Source organism: Zootoca vivipara, chromosome 8, assembly GCF_963506605.1.
Source record: "Zootoca vivipara chromosome 8, rZooViv1.1, whole genome shotgun sequence".
Classification (NCBI taxonomy): domain Eukaryota; kingdom Metazoa; phylum Chordata; class Lepidosauria; order Squamata; family Lacertidae; genus Zootoca; species Zootoca vivipara.
This window is the reverse complement of record NC_083283.1, coordinates 69,910,933-69,931,331: the sequence shown is the minus strand read 5'-3', so window position 1 is coordinate 69,931,331 and position 20,399 is coordinate 69,910,933. Positions and strand designations below refer to the sequence as shown.

The 20,399-nt window shown below is 42.8% G+C and overlaps 1 protein-coding gene across 3 annotated transcripts in view; it reads right to left on the bottom strand.

Annotated features, from left to right (window-relative positions):
* LOC118089935 (cadherin-9) overlaps nt 1-18,034 on the bottom strand; it is a 73,549-nt gene extending 55,515 nt beyond the window's left edge. For all 3 annotated transcript variants that reach the window (XM_035125105.2, XM_035125107.2, XM_035125108.2), the window contains exon 1: nt 17,711-18,034. In XM_035125105.2, coding sequence (XP_034980996.2) covers nt 17,711-17,938 — 228 coding nt within the window. In that variant the 5' untranslated portion in view covers nt 17,939-18,034. The remainder of the gene's footprint in view (nt 1-17,710) is intronic.
* Nucleotides 18,035-20,399: the final 2,365 nt, after the last annotated feature.

Here is a 20,399-nt window from a genome sequence, read left to right as displayed (position 1 = left end):
ATCCATCCATGATGTACATGGCTGTCCATATTCAGATAAATATTCTCAGCTGTTCTGTTCTGTTCATAGAAATCTGCTTCAATGTGTGCATCTCCCTTGCTGGGCTGAATAGTTCTGAGGCATAGGTGCCAACTCCATGGGGTCCTGGGTGTCTGAGCACCCACACAATTCCCCAAGAAGAGGCCAGGCACCGACTGCATGGCACCCATGGCCCCGGGCACCCGTAGTTGCGGGGTCAAGTTGGCACTCCTCTTCTGAAGGCAAACTTCTCAGCTTGCATTATTGCTGTGCAATAATGTGATTTATATAATATTGAGGAAATGACAAAATATATGTTGGAAAGAATTTGTATATTGCAGCAAAGCCCTAGAATTTGTGCAGCTTACTTCTCTATGGACCGTTGCCTCAAAGTGTTGTGCTTATTCCCCCCCCCCATGTGAATAAATAGCCACAATGGCTTATGTGGGAGGAATTTGAGAGACACACTCAGAGAGGGACAGCACTTGGAAGGGGAATACGCCTGCCATTGCCCTTAGGCGATTTTTGTTATGGGTGCCTCCCCATTTCTCAGTAGAGCTGCAGTTCTCTTCTGCTTTGCCCCTCCTGCTTAATAGAACCAAATATATATGACAGAGTGTGTGTGTGTGTGTGTGTGTGTGTGTGTGCGTGCCTGTCTGTCTGTCTGTCTGTCTGTCTGTCTCTCTCTCTGTGTGTGTAGAAGTTCTTGGTAAGGGGATGCATTTGACTTTATACTGCCATTCACTTTTCAGAGTACTGTACTTATTGGGAAGTTTCCATTGTTAACCACATTGCATGTTAATAGGCAAGTATAGTTGGCTGAATGGCAGCAAATTTTCCTTTTCCTCTTGGATTCAAAATTGGTGTTGGCTTGTAGTGGTGGTAACAGATCTCCCCCTTTTTTGTTATCAAAAATGCCATCTGTAGTGTGAAGTGAGTTTCGTTCCACAGATGGAAAACCAGGATAAGACCATCATGGAGAGAAATAGCAACCAGAGCTGAGCTCTCCTCCCATCACTATGGCTGCTAAAGGCAGAACTTTCTTGTTTTCAGGCCAAGGGAGCCGACGTTTGTCCACAAACAGCTTTCCAGGTCATGTGGCCAGCAGGACTAAACCACTTCTGGTGCAATGGAACACCATGAGGGAAACCAGAGGGCACGGAAATGCCATTTACCTTTCTGCCACAGTGGTACCTATTTATCTACTTGCACTGGCGTGCTCTTGAACTGCTAGGTTGGCAGGAGCAATGAGAGGTCACCCCCTCGTGCGGATTCGAACCGCTGACCTTCTGATCAGCAAGCCCAAGAGGCTCAGTGGCTTAGACCACAGCGCCACCCACGTCCCACTGGCATTTAATAGTCAAGTGCCAAGATGTATCTAGCCCCCCAACCCCTTTCAGCTATTTTTATTGTTACAGAGACCCAGGGAAGGATTTGAAGCTCAACCATCTCTAGCACGTGTTCACCAAAATCATTTTAGAGTGTCCTTAGTAAACAGGGACATGTTATTAAGCAGGATAGCATGTTAAATGAAAGCAATAAAAATAAATAAATGTGTAATATACTGCACATGTGCACACTTTGGGGAGCATGACAAATTTCATGAAGTGGAGGAGCTATAAGAGTAGGAATCGCTCTAGACATCTACTCTACGGATTGAATCCTTGTGGCCCACCTGAAAGATGCTATATATATATATATATATATATATATATATATATATATATATATATATATATCCATCCAGCAGAGACTGGAGGCAAAAACAGCAGGAACCATCCCTGATAACAACAATTGGACCGTCTTACATTCCACTCTTGCTTTCAGATCTATCCAAGTATAAAGTTATTAATGGATGGGTAAGCTTACATTGACTGTGAAATAACACCAGAGGCATAGAATATTGACATTTCATTCTGTCAGGGGCCGGCGGGTTGGGGTGGGGGAAATTTCTCTAAAGAAAAGCATAACGGTCGATTAGGATTAAGTTTCCAATCAGGAGTTAGTAAGTAGTTTATCTGGGTTTGTAACGGATGTTGCCTTTATGAGGGCATGCTGTTTCATGCGTCATTCTCCTTACAGGTCTTTTAGCCGCATAAACAGCAAAAGGTGTGCACACACTCTTTGGAATGGGAAGCATTCTCTGATTCAGTACTTTAGGTCCTGCAAGCTACTTTCACACAACCTATGCCGATCCCCTGCCCTCCTCACATAATTTTGGGGTTGCTGAGGGACATGCAGATTGTGCAGTCCAGTCACGGGGGAGATATCTGCACACAGACTCATGCTACCAGACACTGGCTTTTGTTTCTGGCCCAGCTTCTCACGTTTTTCAGTTTTAAATTTCCCCAGGTCAAGAAACTGGGACGTTGCCCCAGTGCTGAGGGGAATTAGGTCCTTTTTCCCTTTCAGAGAGCGCCACACAGTGCTGATAACCTAGCTCAGGCTAACCAACCTCACAGGGCTATTAAGAGGAGAAAATGGAAATAACCTCATGCATATCCACCTGAGGCTCCTTGGAGAAGGTTTAGGACAGGCATCCCCAAACTGTGGCCCTCCAGATGTTTTGGCCTACAACTCCCATGATCCCTAGCTAGCAGGACCAGTGGTCAGGGAAGATGGGAATTGTAGTCCAAAACATCTGGAGGGCCGAAGTTTGGGGATGCCTGGTTTAGGATATAAAATGTGGAAAATATTTACATGAAAATAAGGATCAGGAAGCGGTGAAAGCTGCTATGTGAGTGGAACCTAGAACAGGAAGTATATTTTTTTCTGAAAGAGTAACCAGTAGCATTTGTACCACTCAATAGTTTGTTGTTGTGGGGATAAAACAGGCTGAAATAAAATAGCCTTTGACTGTTTTCATGAAATCTGAGGGAAAGGGCAGCAGCGTCAAGCATTACAAAGAACCTGGAGCTGTACTAGTCCAAATACCTAAAAGTCCAACCCTTTCAAGTTAGGCCTTGAAGCTGTTAGTCTCTGCTGTTGGCCCATCTGGTAAAATTATAGCTTCTGGGAAGCAGATTTGGAGTGCAAGGGCAGAAGGTTTAAGAGAGTCGCTACTTTGTCTGTTTCTATCATATTATTTGACATTGATTTAAAGCCAACGGACCTTTGCCTCTCCTTTCAGAAAGTTAAATTCTAAATGTCCAAACAACTTTTTCAAGGGCACACTAAATTCCCTGGTCCTTAAAGGCTAAAACTTCCATTAAACTTCTCAATCTCCTTCCAAGTCAGTGGGACTGCTCTGGAAACAAGGATTTTGTGCATCACTGCTCACCCACATTCAGTTTTGCAGTGTAAACAGAGCAGCCATGTGTAGGATGAAGCACACAATAGAGGGGGGCATGCTAATCACCCCAATCCAGAGGTATTGTTGCATTATTAGGAAATGCAGGAGGCGTTCAATAGTAGGAAATAATCCCATAAAACAAATGCCCATGTGCTCGGGTCATTTAAATGTTCTCCCAGCTGCATAGGAGATGCTCACATGGTTTTGGGAAATGGTTAAAGGCATGGGCATCACCTCTTGGTCTATTTTCTGTGCCTTGTGGCTTCTATTGATATGTGCCAGCATTTTAATTTTCATGAAAGATGTCCTTCCTGGTAAATTCATGTACATTTCTTCGCTCTTTCAGTTGCTAATTTGGTCATATGATCACAGGTTCCCTCCCTAGGAAAATGAGAGCTTTTAAAGGCATTTTACCACCCGGTGCTCTATAGCGTTTATCCATCACAAATGCTAATTTGAAACAGGAGAAAATCCACATTCATTTGTAAACTGTCAAAGGACTCAAATAGCTGTTATCAGCAAGGCATCGTTTTTATGACTTACTCCTGTGTATGAAACATTTTAAATAGCTCCGTAGGATGGTTCCAATACTAATCAAGTTGCACTGATGAAGTTCTGAAAGATAATTCTTTGAACTGATAAAGCCTTCCAGGCGCAACATAGTTGGAAGCTGTTTCACACAGGTTTGCTTGCTGAGGCCAGGAAATAAAAATGTAGACAGCTACAGCATTAATTTTTTAAAAAAGCCACTCCATTTTCTTCCACATAACATATTTGAAAAGGTCCTCCATTCAGCTTTCATGCTCACCGAGTTCAACATATAAAACCATAAAGATCCCAAGATATCTTACTTTGACCGCTCTGTACTAGAATTGCCTCTGGTCTTATTCATAGGCTGAATGCCTTCTGTAAAGCTGTTGCAGCATAGTGGTTAACACCATGACCTGTGACCCTAGTTCCTCAGCTGGGCCCCCACTGTTGCACTTCTGCCAGCCCTGCCCGCCTCCATTCTGGGTGGTTTAGAGATACCATTTTAATTTCCTACACTGCCTCTGATGTACTATCATTCTGAGAAGTAATATATATATACACAGTTTTGTGCCACCTCATGCTTGATTGCAGTGCTGTTGCTTCTCAAGGGAGACAGGCTGGGGCCCACCAACAGAGGAAGAGTCCCATGAGAGGATACTTTGCCAAGAGACTGGGCAGAGGATGAATGGTGGAGACCGCCTCCCCCATCCTGACCTTTCCAGATTGGAAGAAGAAGACAGTATAGATTTTCAACAGTGCCGGGAGGTGACAGCTCAGAGGCAGATGAGGGGAAAAGCTAGGAAATCATGGGAGAGTCAGAACAACACTTGGCTGACATGTTGTCATTAGGAAGCATTCCAGACCCTCCCTCTCCCAGAACCCAGTGAGCCTTAAAAATAGGAGAGCAAAAAGCTCAAAGACAGTGGACACATATTCCTGGTTCCTTATCTTCTACTTCTTGGTTGTTGTTTTCAAATACAGAGAAAAAGCTGCTATAGAGTTGAGAAAGGAAATGTGGTTGTATGAATCAGTCCCAAAGTCACACATAAAGTCTATAATTTGATGGGTTCTGGGTTGTGAATGTATATATATTGGCTTCAACTTGATGGGGTACAAACTGGCAAACCAATCTAAAACTTTCCCCCAGTAATAAAAGTTAATATATCCCCCAAATAAAACTATTCATCACCTATTATGGAGATCCATCTTGACAGGGCTGAGATGCAGTCTGGCTGTTAACTGCTTTTGGCTTTACCAAGACTTAAAGCATATCCCCTTTGTGACATCACACATGACATCAGAATGGCATATGTGCATTCGACCTAGACTATCTCCATGCCAACAGCAATAACCAGCAAACCTCAGCAACCAAGTAACCATCTATTCAGTTGTTTCTATCTAGACTATTGGATGTTTATTTGTTGCTCTCATAATCAAAGCCTGAAGAAGAGCTTTGTATAATCTGAAAACCTGCTTCCACTGTTAAAAGAAAACTGATTGCCAGGGACTCGGCAGAGGAAGAATGGTGGAGACCACCTCCCCATCCAGACCCTTCTAGGGAGGAGGAAGAGGAAGACAGTATAGATTTGCAACAGGGGGTTGATGGAGGTAGCAGCTCAGAGGCAGATGAGGGGGGAAGTTGGGAAATGATGGGAGAGTCAGAACAACACCTGGGCTGAAACGTTGTCATTAGAGAGCATTCCAGACCCAGCATCTCCCAGAACCTGGTGAGCCTTAAAAGTAGGAGAGCAAAGAGCTCAGAGACAGGGGGAAGTTAGCAGCACCCGTAGAGGAGATGACGAGAATGAGGAAGTGGGAGAGAAGGGAGGTGGAGATTCACTTGGGACAACACCATTATCCAAGGGGCTGGGTTCTATATCCTCTCTCTGTAAAGATTGAAATAAAAAAGGATGGTAAGAAACTTCCCCTTGTCTTTATATTTTCCTGGGCAACCAGCTGGGAGCCGCTGACAGCACCCACCCTGACATCAAGGGTACCTCAGATTTGGAGCTGGTCTTGGAACTGTGAACCAGGGAGAAAGGATTTCCAGTCTTGCCACTATCAAAATATCACTGGGTGGCCTTGAGGAAGCCACTATCCCTCTCAGTATTTCCCTGGGGGGCACTGGAAAGATCCAGTAGTGGTAGTGGTGGAAGCATAAAGAAAGAAGAAAATTTTGAAAAAGAACCTTTCGTATATTTTTCCTCTGTTGTGTAATGACGCTTGCCAGTGTAACACAGAGTGAAAGTCATAGTGATCATTTTCCAAATAGACACACAAAGTGCAAGTTCTGGTTACAGGTAGGTAGCCGTGTTGGTCTGGATCGAAGTAAAATAAAAAAAAATTCCTTCAGTAGCACCTTAAAGACCAACTAAGTTTTTATTTTGGTATGAGCTTTCGTGTGCATGCACACTTCTTCAGATACCAAGTGCAAGTTATAATTGATCAGCGGTCAAGTCCGCTGACAGGTCTTAACAAGCAAGTGTTGGCAGCCGAGCATGTCGTGCATTGTGGGAAAGGCTAGCATGCATCAGAAGGGAAACGCATGTTTACAATACGATATTATAAATAGGCAATATGTATGAAATATGTATTTTAATAAATTTTCTATAATTTCAAGCTGTCTTATTTGCAAAATCTTTCTTTACTTTGTTACAGGACATATAGATACATAAAGCAAATTTGTCCCTGCATTTTTCTGTTTGTTTGCTTTAAGAAAGTTGATTTTCAGGGGGGGGGTGCTGAGTAATTTCCCCCCTTAAGAAGGGGGTGGTAGGCCAAATAAGTTTGGGCATCTCTGTTCTATCTTAATACCCTATTTGGAGCAGGGTGCTAATATTGGCACCTGGCTTACTTATTCTCATAAGGAAATACAGTTGGAGGAACTTGTGGAGCCATCCCAAGCATAGGACTTTTCTGAAGTTCAAGAAGAAATGCAAAACCCAGGGCTGGCTCTAGGGGTAGGCTGGGTGGTGCGGGGCGCTGCATGGCACAATAACCATGCTGTGCGCTGCGCCCGCCCACCAGTTGTGGGAAGAAACGGAGCGGGGGCGCCGGAGCAATCCGCGCACCACAGCGCCCGGGCGCCCGACCCGCTTAAGACAGCCCTGGCAAAACCTTTGGCCACCTGGTTATGTAAGCAGCAAGCTCCCTTCTCGAAATGACACATGAATTTATTTCCCCTCCAATTAAGTCCGATTTTTCGTGTAGATTTTGTTTCATCCCACCTACCCAAGGAAATGTTTGGAAATAAAACTTCTGAAATGTTTGAAACACTCTTGTTCTGGCTCCATTGCCAATATCTTTGGTCTAAAAAGTGCAACTGAAATCAGGATTTGGCCCTCTGTTTAACTGCATGGCGACATACTTAAGGTGGTCAGTGCAATCGTTGCATAATCCTGGTATGATAAATTGTAAGATACATTTGTTGCAATGAGGTGTTTAATAACATTTCTTCTTTAGTCTTAAAAACAGGCACATGCATGCGCTCATGAACATAGTTGGAATGATTGTTGATCAGAATTCTGAGATGAACTGACCTGATCCTTCCTGGACTAATGTACAGATTGGAACTAATCCATAGTCTTTTGCAGTTTCATACCCTCCATCATTTTTCTGATGAAAATAGGCATGTCCTTTGTTGTTGTTGTTTCGTCGTTTAGATATGTCCGACTCTTTGTGACCCCATGGACCAGAGCACGCCAGGCACTCCTGTCTTCCACTGCTTCCTGCAGTTTGGTCAAACTCATGTTAGTAGCTTTGAGAACACTGTCCAACCATCTCGTCCTCTGTCGTCCCCTTCTCCTTGTGTCCTTAATCTTTCCCAACATCAGGGTCTTTTCCAGGCAGTCTTCTCTTCTCATGAGGTGGCCAAAGTTTTGGAGCCTCAGCTTCAGAATCTGTCCTTCCAGTGAGCACTCAGGGCTGATTTCCTTCAGAATGGATAGGTTTGATCTTCTTGCAGTCAATGGGACTCTCAAGAGTCTCCTCCAGCACCATAATTTAAAAGCATCAATTCTTCAGAAATCCTAGTCAATTAGGGATGTCCTAATTTATAATAATAATAATAATAATAATAATAATTATTATTATTATTATTATTATTATTATTATTATTATTATTATTATGGCTTCCAACAGAAAAATAGTAATCTATTAAACGTTATTACCTGTCCATCTGATTGGGTTGGCCCAGCCACTCTGGCTGCTTCCAGCATATACAAAAGAATCATTGAACATTAAACATTAAAAAAATCTTCCCTATAGAGGACCACCTTCATATGGCTCAGGGGTCAGATAACTCCATACCCTCCAACATATTTCTGATGAAAATAGGAATATCCAAAGGAAAAGTAGGGCATTCCAGGATCAAATCAGAAACTGGGATGGCTTCTGTAAATCCAGGAATGTCCCTGGAAAACAGGGACACTTGGAGGGTCAGCAGCTCCCAAACATTTCAATGTAGTTTGGGGTTTTAAAAAGAAATCATCAAAAACATTTAAAAATGTGCATTTTAAGAGGAAATGCATTTTGGAGTGTGTCTGTATATATGTATGTATATATATATGAATGAGAGAGAGAGAAAAAACCTATAGAAAAGGAGTGGAATAGGCTTAGGGACTTGGTGTCTGTGAACACAGATCAACCCACATAGATGGATAAACACATAATAGCATTTTGCTCTTTACTATGGAGAATGAACTGCACTTGTCTTTCAGTTTTGCCATAGCATTTCTTGCAAAAAAAAAAAAAATATCCTCGGAAAAAGAGCAACACCAGAAGTACCAGGCATTTGTAAAGATGTTTGTGACAATTGCTTGTTGAATGTTTTTCTTTTTCTTCTTCAAGGTGATGAAACAGAAGGCCTTACCTAGACAAGCAAGTCACTGGAAAAAAATAAGCACCATCTGAAAAAGGTTCAGCAAAGGCAGTTATATATTTGCTCTTGCAGGCTTCCCATTGCCTGATTTGCACTGGACTGGCAAATACTGTATCTACTCAAGTATAAGCCTACTTTTTCAGCACAAAATTGTGCTGAAAAAGCCGCCCTCAGATTATACTCGAGTGAGGCGGGCGGCAGCAGCGGAGAAAGGCACAGGACGGGGGGTTTGGAGAAGCACTGTGCTGCAACTCTCCGAACCCCTATCCTATGCCTGCTTTGTGCAAGGTGGCGGGGAGGGAGAAGCAGCGAGGAAGGGATCCTTCCTCGCTGCTTCTCCCCCCACCGTGCCGCCGACAGCTGCGAAAGGCATAGGTTGGTGTTTATTTTTATTTTTGAAAGTTACCAGTAGCTGCTTCATTTCCCACCCTCGGCTTATACTCGAGTCAATAGGTTTTCCCCAGTTTTTTGCGGTACAATTAGGTGCCTTGGCTTATATTCGGGTCGGCTTATACCTGGGTATATACGGTAACATGCCACCATAATAGTTACAATACTTTTGCTGATATTGCAATGTAGTTAGGGAGGCTTGTTGAGAGTGAAACCAGGAGTTCTTCTAAGCATGTGTGGCTGATGCAGAACTTGTATTTCTCCAAACATTGCTCTGCTGCTCTTGAGCCGCATTATGGGCTGATGGCGGTGAGAAAGTTTGGGATGCCATGGCACCATGATGGCCCACGTAGTAAGTTGCTACATGGGGCAAGGACAGTACATAACATGCCATGTTTAATAGCTATGCATTTTGTGTGGCATGCATTTTCAGACAGCTATGTATCAAGTTTGATCCACAGTGTATATATGGGCAGGGCTTTTTTCCAGCCAAAACTCAGTTCTAGCACCTCTCAGGTGGGCACCACGAAAGATGCATTCATGGTGAGTTTGGGCATCTCTTTTTGTATAAAAATAACACTGTGTATGGGGTGTCATGTGACACATCATGTGACGCCGCTCATTGTGCACCCATCATGTGCCGGGCGGGGACAGGACATCTGGAGGGCCATCGTTGCCTTGACCAGTCCCAACCCCTGTCCTGCTCCTGGGCTCCCAGACTCCTGGGCTAGGGCATCTGTAGGGGACCCAGTGTTGGGGGATATGGGGCCCCTCAATATGGGGGGTCAGCCCTCTGCCCACCAATATTAAGGGGACTGAAGCACCTTCCGCCCCCTATAGCTGGCTCCCCTGACTGGCATCATATGGCATCTTTGCAATGTTTGCTCCATTTACAAATAAAAAAGCAGAATGAACTGAAAGCAAGTAAGCACTCCTTCAGCAGATCCCACAAGAGAACAACCTGTGCAGTCACTCTCGCCTATAAAGGTAAAGGTACCCCTGACCGTTAGGTCCAGTCGCAGACGACTCTGGGGTTGCGCACTCATCTCGCTCTATAGGCCGAGGGAGCCAGCGTACAGCTTCCGGGTCATGTGGCCAGCATGACTAAGCCGCTTCTGGCGAATCAGAGCAGTGCACAGAAACGCCGTTTACCTTCCCGCCAGAGCGGTATCTATTTATCTATTTGCACTTGACATGCTTTCGAACTGCTAGGTGGGCAGGAGCTGGGGCTGAGCAACGGGAGCTCACCCTGTCACGGGGATTTGAACCGCTGACCTTCTGATCGGAAAGCCCTAGGCTCTGTGGTTTAGACCACAGCGCCACTCGCATCCCTATACTGCACCTATATTGCTAGAGACACTGTGTGCACACACAAAACACACACTATCATTTCTCTCCATTCAAGCTGATGTTTTCCTCTCACACACTACTGCATGTGATGTTGGTCTGAGAGGAAAACCCTGCTGCTAAATTGTCGATTAGGGTGAATCACCAGCAGTCATTAAGGAACATTGCCATTCTTCTATCACCACTTATTTACACGGATGAAGCCAACCAAACTTTCAACAGTATTATAGTACATAAAAGTTGTTGGGCTTTCTTTATTTCCTCTACAAGCAAAACACCATTTGTTGCAATGAAGTGGAAGAGCAAAAAGGCATTGCATAATCCTGGGAGTGGGGATAAGCAATGCGTTTCTGTGTCCCTTGCTTCCCTGCACGCCATGCAGGGGTCAGCAAACTTTTTCAGCAGGGGGCCGGTCCACTGTCCCTCAGACCTTGTGGGGGGCCGGACTATATTTTGGGGAAAAAAATATGAACAAATTCCTATGCCCCACAAATAACCCAGAGATGCATTTTAAATAAAAGGACACATTATACTCATGTAAAAACACCAGGCAGGCCCCACAAATAACTGAGAGATGCATTTTAAATAAAAGGACACATTCTACCCATGTAAAAACACCAAGCAGGCCCCACAAATAACCCTGAGATGCATTTTAAATAAAAGGACACATTCTACTCCTGCAAAAACATGCTGATTCCCGGACCGTCCGCGGGCCAGATTTAGAAGGCGATTGGGCCGCATCCGGCCCCCGGGCCTTAGTTTGGGTCCCCTGCTGCACGGCATCAAGGAATACCTGTGGATATTGAGGCGTTTTGATCTAGCATAGGGATGGATGACCTGGTTCCCTTCCAATGTTGCCGGATTGCAATGCCCATCAACCCTGACAATTGCCCTCAGGTGTATAACCCTCACTGTCTCTTCAAAATTCCAGGAAAGTAAATGCAGTTCACTTTTATTGCTATTAGCCACATACCATTGCAGAAAGTTAAATAAGCAAAATATTACACATTTAAAACTGGGGGGGGGGGCAAATAAAATGGACACACATGAAACAGTTTTTTTCAAAACACCTATAAGACAGTTATAGCAAGACACCTATAAAACAGCTTTCTCCTTCCAGAGAGCAAAAGTAAAATATCATTAGAACAAAAATGGTCCATGAGCTAAAACTACAGAAGAGGTTTCTGAACAACCTTTGCTCTAGTACCAGCTAAACCAAAGGAACTCAGTAAATGACTCTTTGGTACTTCCCATTTAATAAAAGATTGGCATCTGGGAACATCTGTCAGAAACAGCCTGCAAAATAGAGGTCAGTCGATCATTTGTTGTTTTCTGATGTGAGGAGCAAGCGTCACCACTGCCTGCCATTTAGACCAGCCCACTCCATTTCCCCATTGTTCTGTGGGTCAGTCTGCATTCCACAGTACCTGAATTCTGGGTTAATTAGCAAATTTTCTAAAATGAAAATTAAATCCAAGAACTGGAGTTTATACAATTTTCCACAGCTTTTGGTGTTCTTTAATTCATTCACAGATTTTTTTCCGAGATTATTTTTTTGCTTCGCATTTTAGTAAATGTGTAGAAGTGCATGGGTGTATCGGTAAAACACTACAGTATAGGGAATAAATTCTGGTGGAATCGCATGCATAATGTGATTATGCATACTGTATGTTGCATCAGGATATGCATGTGCGTGTGTTACGGTTGTTATGGTGTGTGTAATGCAATTTGGCAATGTGTTTGTAGGTGGGGGAGATGCTAATGAACTGAAAACTGTGTGAAAGTTTGTATGCACACAGCACTGTGTAGATAATATGTAAACAAAAGCTGGGTAAAAAGGGGGTTCCTGATACAGCAGCCCACACTGGGTGATTCCGAATGTATCATTTACACTTGTAAACAAGACCATGTCATTTGGAATTCCAAGGTCAGGGAGTGATTTTGAAAGCATCCCTAACTTGAACTACAGCTTAATCAAAGGGACCAAGCACCGAGGTCTGGAAGGAAATGTGTGCTTTGGACAATGAAAAGCAAACAACAACAACGGCAGAAGCAAAAATGGAACGCATGCAACATTTTTAAGGTGGAAAATGGAAAACCCATTTTCTGCCTCCTCAGGCTGATTAACAGAAAGGTGAACAACTATAAATTACAATGCCTAGACTTGGTTTTCAAAAAAAAGGGGGGGGGGAAGAAACCCACCCCAATATCTTGTTTTGCTTTAACACGGAGAAATGTAAAGTACTACACTTGGGGGAAAAATAATAATGAAAGGCACAAATACAGGATGGGAGACACCTGTCTTGAGAGCAGTACATGTGAAAAGGATCTAGGAGTCTTGGTAAACCACAAACTTGGGAGCTGGGTATGTTTAGCCTGGAGAAGAGAAGGTTAAGGGGTGATAGGATAGCCATGTTCAAATATATAAAATGATGTCATATAGAGGAGGGAGAAAGGTTGTTTTCTGCTGCTCCAGAGAAGCGGACACGGAGCAATGGATTCAAACTACAAGAAAGAAGATTCCACCTAAACATTAGAAAGAAGATTCCACCTAAACATTAGGGAGAACTTCCTGACAGTAAGAGCTGTTCAGCAGTGGAATTTGCTACCAAGGAGTGTGGTGGAGTCTCCTTCTTTGGAGGTCTTTAAGCAGAGGCTTGACAGGCATATGTCAAGAATGCTTTGATGGTGTTTCCTGCTTGGCAGGGGGTTGGACTGGATGGCCCTTGTGGTCTCTTCCAACTCTATGATTCTATGATTCTATGCTTAAAGGCCTTGGGGTTGGGCATACTTCTTACATGCCCCAAGGTCTGATTCCTACATGATTGGTGTACCTTCTCCCAGCACGGTGGGGAACATCTGAAGGAAACATGAAGTGGGCTAATGGTATGGTAATATTAAAATAATAATAATCAAGGTCTTTTATATATAAAGTAAATGTTCATAAATGTACCAAGCAAGCACATACATAAATGTATAGACCACAGGTCTGAGACCCACATAAAAAGTCCTGAGACTATTTGTCTCTTCCAAATTGACCTCAAATATTTCTCTGGAAGGTCGAAGGAAATGGGAAGCCTCCCCATTGTCTCTTTCCTAACAAATCCTGTCTCAAGGGCACAGTTAAGATATGAATAGGGTGAGCATGTGACCTGTGACCTGCATTCAGGAATTGAGTACTGTACTGTAGTTATAACAAAAGAGTGGCCAGGATGCCCAGGTCAAATAGCCTGGCAGACAAGATAAAAACAACACACTCAGATTTCTGTTGTAGTCTGCCCCTTCTCTGGTGTACGTATGATGTATGGATGGGTGGTCTTGGGCTCCAGGGTGCGCAGTTCAAAAATCTATATAAGGGCTTGCACACCTTTGTCCTGGGTCCCCCCTACCTCATGTGTGTGGCAGTGAGCACCCTGTTGCAACAGTTAATAAAGATCAGGCTTATAGCCACTTTGCTTTTGTTTACCCTTGTCTGGTCTCTGTTCAGTTCCTGACTGGTTTGAGCCTTAAAAGGCACACACTCTCCGAAGGTCCAGTCTTCCTTAAGAAGCTGAACCCCTTGCTGGCTGTGGGGCGGGCGGAGGGAAAGCCAGCCAAACGCTTTGCGCGGCTCTGGGGCTTTCCCTCCGCCCGCCCCCCCAGCCAGGGAGAAGGGAGACGGCACCGGGCAGGCAGCGGGGCAGGCTGGCCAGTGGCCCTGCTTCTGGGGGGGGCAATTGCCCCCTCCTGCCCCCCTGCCTACGCCCATGAGTGCCACAAAAGCAACCATTTGCTTTAGAACCAAACCTGATTCTTAGTCTGCGCAAAAGGCTACATTGCATGATGAACATAGTTTCTAAATGAAGATAGTGTCGTTTGCCAGTTTGTTCATATGCAGCTGGTTTGTAATATCTTCTCACTGAGAAGAATCCAATGGAGGTTGATCCATTAGGGCAAATGAGACTCTGCCCCAACAACCTCACTCTGCCCTTAGTCAGCCCTTACCTGTGTGGGCCATAGGTTTTAATTAGGGAAAATAAATTAGCTTAATGTTATCTTTCCTGTTTCACACTTGCAAAGCTTAATACATATTACTTTATTTAGCAATTATATTTAATTCCCATTAACAGAGCTTATGCGGAAACTTGAGGCTGGGTTGTTTAACCCTTGCATTTGATCCCCTTTCCCTCCTATAAAAACCCCTTTAAAGTTTAAATAACAATAACTTTAACTCACAGCACCCTTGCACTTGTTCGATTAAATATATATGTACCAGGCAGGCAGGTATTATTTAGCTTACTAATGTATTGCATAAATTTATCACTAAAACTAAAACTCTTACAGACTCTGACTAACTATGAGACAGGTGGCAACAGAACTGAACGGACCTACTGCTCAGCTGCTCTGACAACACAAAAAGACTCTTTTTTAAAATTATTTATAAATTTATAAGCGTGCAATATACAGAACTGAAAAATAAAAAAAGAAAGTGAAAGAAAAGGAAGAAACAAAATAAAAAAAATGATACATTGATTACATCAATCCACAATTCTATTCCATCAACTTCCCCTCCATCCTTCCATGGTGCCCTAAAGTTTCCCATTCCTGCTGCATATCCAATTTTTATCTAACCATTTAAAAAATTCAAATTCTTCTCGGTATGAACTATAACTGCTGAGCTTACCCCTAACCGACTAAAGTACAAAAAGACTGTTATTAACTATGCCAACTTACACAACTGCTTCAGGCACAAGATATATTACCTCAAAATATTATTTCTTAGAATCATGCAGCCCCTGTGAGTATTAACCTTTTACTTAGCATTTTGGAAGCATTTGGAAAGCCCTGCATTCTTTCTTAGGCTTGCCATATTTTGAAGAGCAAAAAAGAGGGCACATTTGCCAACTTCTACTTTTGACTATAGATCGCTATGATGAATCTACCTATGAAAAAGAGGGTGTTTCCTGGAAAACAAGGACATATGGCAACCCTTCTCCTCCTTAGCCTCAATATTACCCTTGTAGGGAGGAGGATAGGGACAAATGTAGAAGTAGTTGGCTCTGCCCTTCATTGATTCTGTCTCTCCCTACCATTCCCAATGGGCAGCAGATGCCACTGGTAGAGGCTACTACTTGGAGTGAAGGCAAGATCCTATTTCCCTGCCCCACCCACCAGATATGTGTACAGTCATACCTCGGTTTAAGTATGCTTCAGTTTGAGTATTTTCAGGTTGAGTACTCTGCGGACCTGTCTGGAACGGATTAATCCACTTTCTATTACTTTCAATGGGAAAGTTTGCTTCAGGTTAAGTACGCTTCAGTTTAAGTTCTCCATGGACCGCCTGGAATGGATTAATCCACTTTCCATTACTTTCAATGTGAAAGTTCGCTTCAGGTTAAAGGATAAATGGACATAAATCTGACATCAGGAGCCACAAGAGAGAGAAACCAGTAGGAGAACACTTCAATCTCCCAGGACATTCTATACAAGATCTCAAAGCAGCTGTTTTATTACAGAAAAAATTCAGAAACAGACTGGAAAGACAAATTATTGGAAATCATTACCAAGCTTAAAACCACGGAGCCACCTGGGATGAATAAAGACATAGGATTCTAATCTCATTATGCATGATCAAGCTTTCTTTAGCCTCAGCCCTTGTTTTTTCCCCGCAGGACCTATTGCAGTAATCAGCAGTCGTTAACAGCCATCAACAGGTTTACCACTCTTACAGCCCATCACCCATTCCCATCACCACTCCCCACCCTCTGAATATATATAAGGGTCTCGTTGCTTCTGTTTCAAGTGTATCTGATGAAGTGTGCATGCACACGAAAGCTCATACCAAAATAAAAACTTAGTTGGTCTTTAAGGTGCTACTGAAGGAATTTTTTTATTTTGCTTCGACTCAGACCAACACAGCTACCTACCTGTAACTGGAACCAATTGTGTTTGTAAACTGAGGTTCCACTGTATCACATCCCTGAGGCTACTAGATGTCCACAAATGTAAATTCCACTTCATATAGGACCAAACACATGCCCTCCAACATTTTTCCAATGAAAATAGGGATATTCTATTCTCTAAAAATAACAATGATTTTATTATTTATACCCCACCCATCTGACTGGGTTGCCCCAGCCACTCTAGGTGGCTTCCAACATATATAAAATCATAATAAAACATTAAACATAAAAACCTCCCTATACAGGGCTGCCTTCAGATGTCTTCTAAAGGTTGGATAATTACTTATCTCCTTGGCTCAGGTCCTGATGAAAATAGGGACATACCCTCCAACATTTCCCCAATGAAAATAGGGATGCCCCTAAGGAAAAGCAGGTCATTCCAGGATCAAACAAAAAACTGGGATAAGCTTCTGTAAATCTGGGACTGTCCCTGGAAAATAGGGGCACTTTCAGGGTCTGCAAACACAGCAATTGCTTCTCAGGGTTAATGTTGGATGTTGATTGTTTGGTTTGGGCCTGAATGGGATTTTATGCAGTTAGGCTCTTTGCAAACATTGCACCAACATGTGGGCTTTGCTAAATTACAAGGGGGGACATGGATTACTTATGAGCACTATAAGAAGATTCATTCCAACCCCCCACCCTATGCTACATGTAGCACCACCTCAGCACCAAATCATATGAGCCATCCTCCTGACGGAGAAGGATTCATATCTTGGCATTATTTTATATCTTGTTACATTGTTTATCATCTTGTTCGTAATTCTGTTCAAATTATACTGTTGTTAATTACTATTTGTCACTTATCTCACAGATACTCAATTATCATTCCATACACAATTACATTTTCTACCTATCCTTTTTCTTTTCTCAAAACATGATTAAGCTTTTCCTCTTTTTTTGTAAAATGATCTCTCTCTCCTTTTTTGCATGGAGAAGCATTTATGCTATACTGTGCTTCAATTAAGCACCCGCTTGCTCAGAATCTAATTGGTGTGACTGTTCTTTATAATCATGGGAAAGTTATGTGACTGTTATAGTCCTCTCCTAAAAAAAATGTGGTGTGGTAGCAGATGAGCATCCCCACCCCCTTGTGGGGAATTCAAGTTATCTGTCTTCTTCCAAAAATCAGGCCCATTCCATAAACAGAGGTGTAAATTCCTTTTCTCCCTCCAGTAGAAAGCTACATTCAATCTGCCTTGCTTCAATGCTGCTGCTGAGGAACAAAAAAATCTATTACATTTATTCTAGAATTCTGTCATCTCATCAAATCGTTGGTTTTTTTTTTTTTTTTTAAATCTCAGTGCTTACCTTGCCCACATACTGAGTATCTGGTCCTGTGTATTCTTCCAGTAAAAAAAACTGATTCCACATCCATCCCCGCTTGGTTCGATGAAGTGCTTTTCCGTGGTCCTTCGACAAGCCCATTATCCGTTCACTTTGCAAATACATGTTAGTCCTTTTCGGCGACGGTGAAGTGTGGACTTCGTGAATCATACAAGTCCAGATTAGAAATGACAAGCAGTAGCTAGTTCTCATCGTTTGCGCCTTCTGCAAAGAGTCCGCTAGGCTCAATACGTCTCTTGCTTTAGCCAGAAAAATCCCAAGCAAATAATGTTGTATTCCTTTTTCAAACGATCTGTGAAACAGATAAAAGTTTGGGTGAATTTAAGCACAACTTTTAAAAGAAATAGTCCAAATGTACAGCCTAAGTTGTTTTCAGACTTGTCTGTCTTCAGGGAACCATTCCTAAATTGATTTATGGGCCAAAGTGCATCTGCCCCAGAAATGTAATGAGCTGCTGAGGATTCTGATTCATCTTCAAGGCTGCAACTTCTTATACAAAATGTTGGCCAGGTTTGCTAGGCCTCACCATTGAACAAAGTGAATGAAATTGCAACATTTCCCTGCAGCTCAGTTTGCAGGGCAAGTTTGTTCTTTCTGGACCAGTTAATGATTCTCTCACACAGAAGCTCCTGATAAGTTTCCATCAAATCCCTGTGTTTCACAGATCAGTGCTTGGAAAAAAACACCTGTCTTACAAATATAGTCTAAGCAAAATCAAGATGGCTTTGCACGACGAATCATCCAACTCTTTGTAATACAGTTGCTGAGGACATGGGTAGCTAACCTACAGATTATGCTGGACGGCAACAGCCATCACCCTTGACCAGGCATCCTCAAACTTTGGCCCTCCAGATGTTTTGGACTACAATTCCCATCATCCCTGACCACTGGTCCTGTTAGCAAGGGATCATGGGAGTTGTAGGCCAAAACATCTGGAGGGCCACAGTTTGGGGATGCCTGCCCTTGACCATTGGCCAAGCTGGCATGTTTTGATGGATGTTGTAGACCAACATCGTTTAGAGGCCCACAGGTTAGCCATACCTATCATGGATGGCAAGCGTGTAAGGGGATTTTTTAAAAAGATGTGTGCCCCCCACCCCATTTTCCATTGGGACTGTAGTATGAGGAAAATTTAACCCTTCTCATCAGGATCACAGGTGGGGAGGGAAGGATAGAGTTTTTCCACCATTGTTAACTAGGTCCCTCATGGAAATTCAAAGCTGATCTTTAAAGCCCTAAACATCCTAGGCCCAGTATATCTAAAGGAGCATTTCCACCCCCACCATTCAGTCCAGACACTGAGGTCCACTTCCAAGGGCCTTCTGGCAGTTCCCTCACTGCAAGAAGTGAAGTTACAGGGAACCAGGCAGAGGGCCTTCTCAGCTGTAGCACCCTCTCTGTGGAACATCTCATATCAGATGTCAAGGAGATAAAAAACTACACAATTTTTAGAGGGCATCTGAAGGCAGCCCTGTGTTGGAAAGTTTTTAACATTTGATGTTTTATTATGTTTTTATATTTTTCTGGAAGCTGATTTTTGTTTTAATTACCTGATGTTGCCGATGTGTGCATTTTCCTACTCATATTGAAATACTGCCCCTCAATGAGGCCAAACTTAGATTCACAAAATGTTTAGGGGTAGGCTACCCCTGCATCCCCCCAGGAAAAAAGCACTGCCTACATGTATCAAAACTGTAACACAGAGAGAAGCTGTGTCTGATAACACAGAGAGAAGCTGTGTTTGATTACTGTAGCGTAAGCATATGGTTAATTATTTTGAGAAGTATATTCTTCTGAGAATTAACATGCACAGAGATATTTTATAATAATGCTACCTCAATGGACTGTTTCCCAACTTAAGCACAGTCTTCTCTCACAAATTTGGACATCAATGGTGGATCTTCAGTTGTTTTTGGACTACAATTCCCATCATCCCTGACCATTGGTTCTGCTAGCTAGGGATGATGGGAGTTGTGGTCCAAAAACAGCTGGAGACCCAAATTTAGGAAACCCTAGCAATCATAGATATTAGAGGCTTTATACTAAATAACCCGTAGCTGTTGTGTTTCCTGCTTCAGAGAATTGCTATTTCAACCGGGGAGCCCTTGTGTTGTTAGTTTAAACCTGTAAATCCTCTTGTTATTAAAAGAAGATTGTGTAGTCTAATGGTTCATGTTCTCGATGAATCCACAATCTCATGGGGACTATTTAAAAATAAATATGCATATTGATTCTTGCACATAAGAAGCTACACTGTAAATGATGTTACTACTAGCATTCTTGTTTAGAAATCAAAATACAATGTGCTATGGAGAGGTAAACAACACTTATAATAAGGTTCTCTGCATGTTGAATTTTTTGGTTTGTTGAAAGTGTCGAAATATGTGCATCCTGTTATGTTTTGTCTAAAAGAATGCAGGTTGGGACAATAGCAAACAAGAATGTGGATGTATACACAGAGTTAAAGAGAAAGACCACAAAGTCTTTAATTAGAGATCAGTGAAGAGTATTAATTTAGTCATGTTTGCATACTTTACAGTATTATACAATCCACACAGCGTAACATATGCTGATTGTGTTTGCTTATCCGGCTTGAACTGTTAGGCAGTTATTTTTCCTGGAAGTGGGTGTTATCTCCTGACAGCTAGAAAAG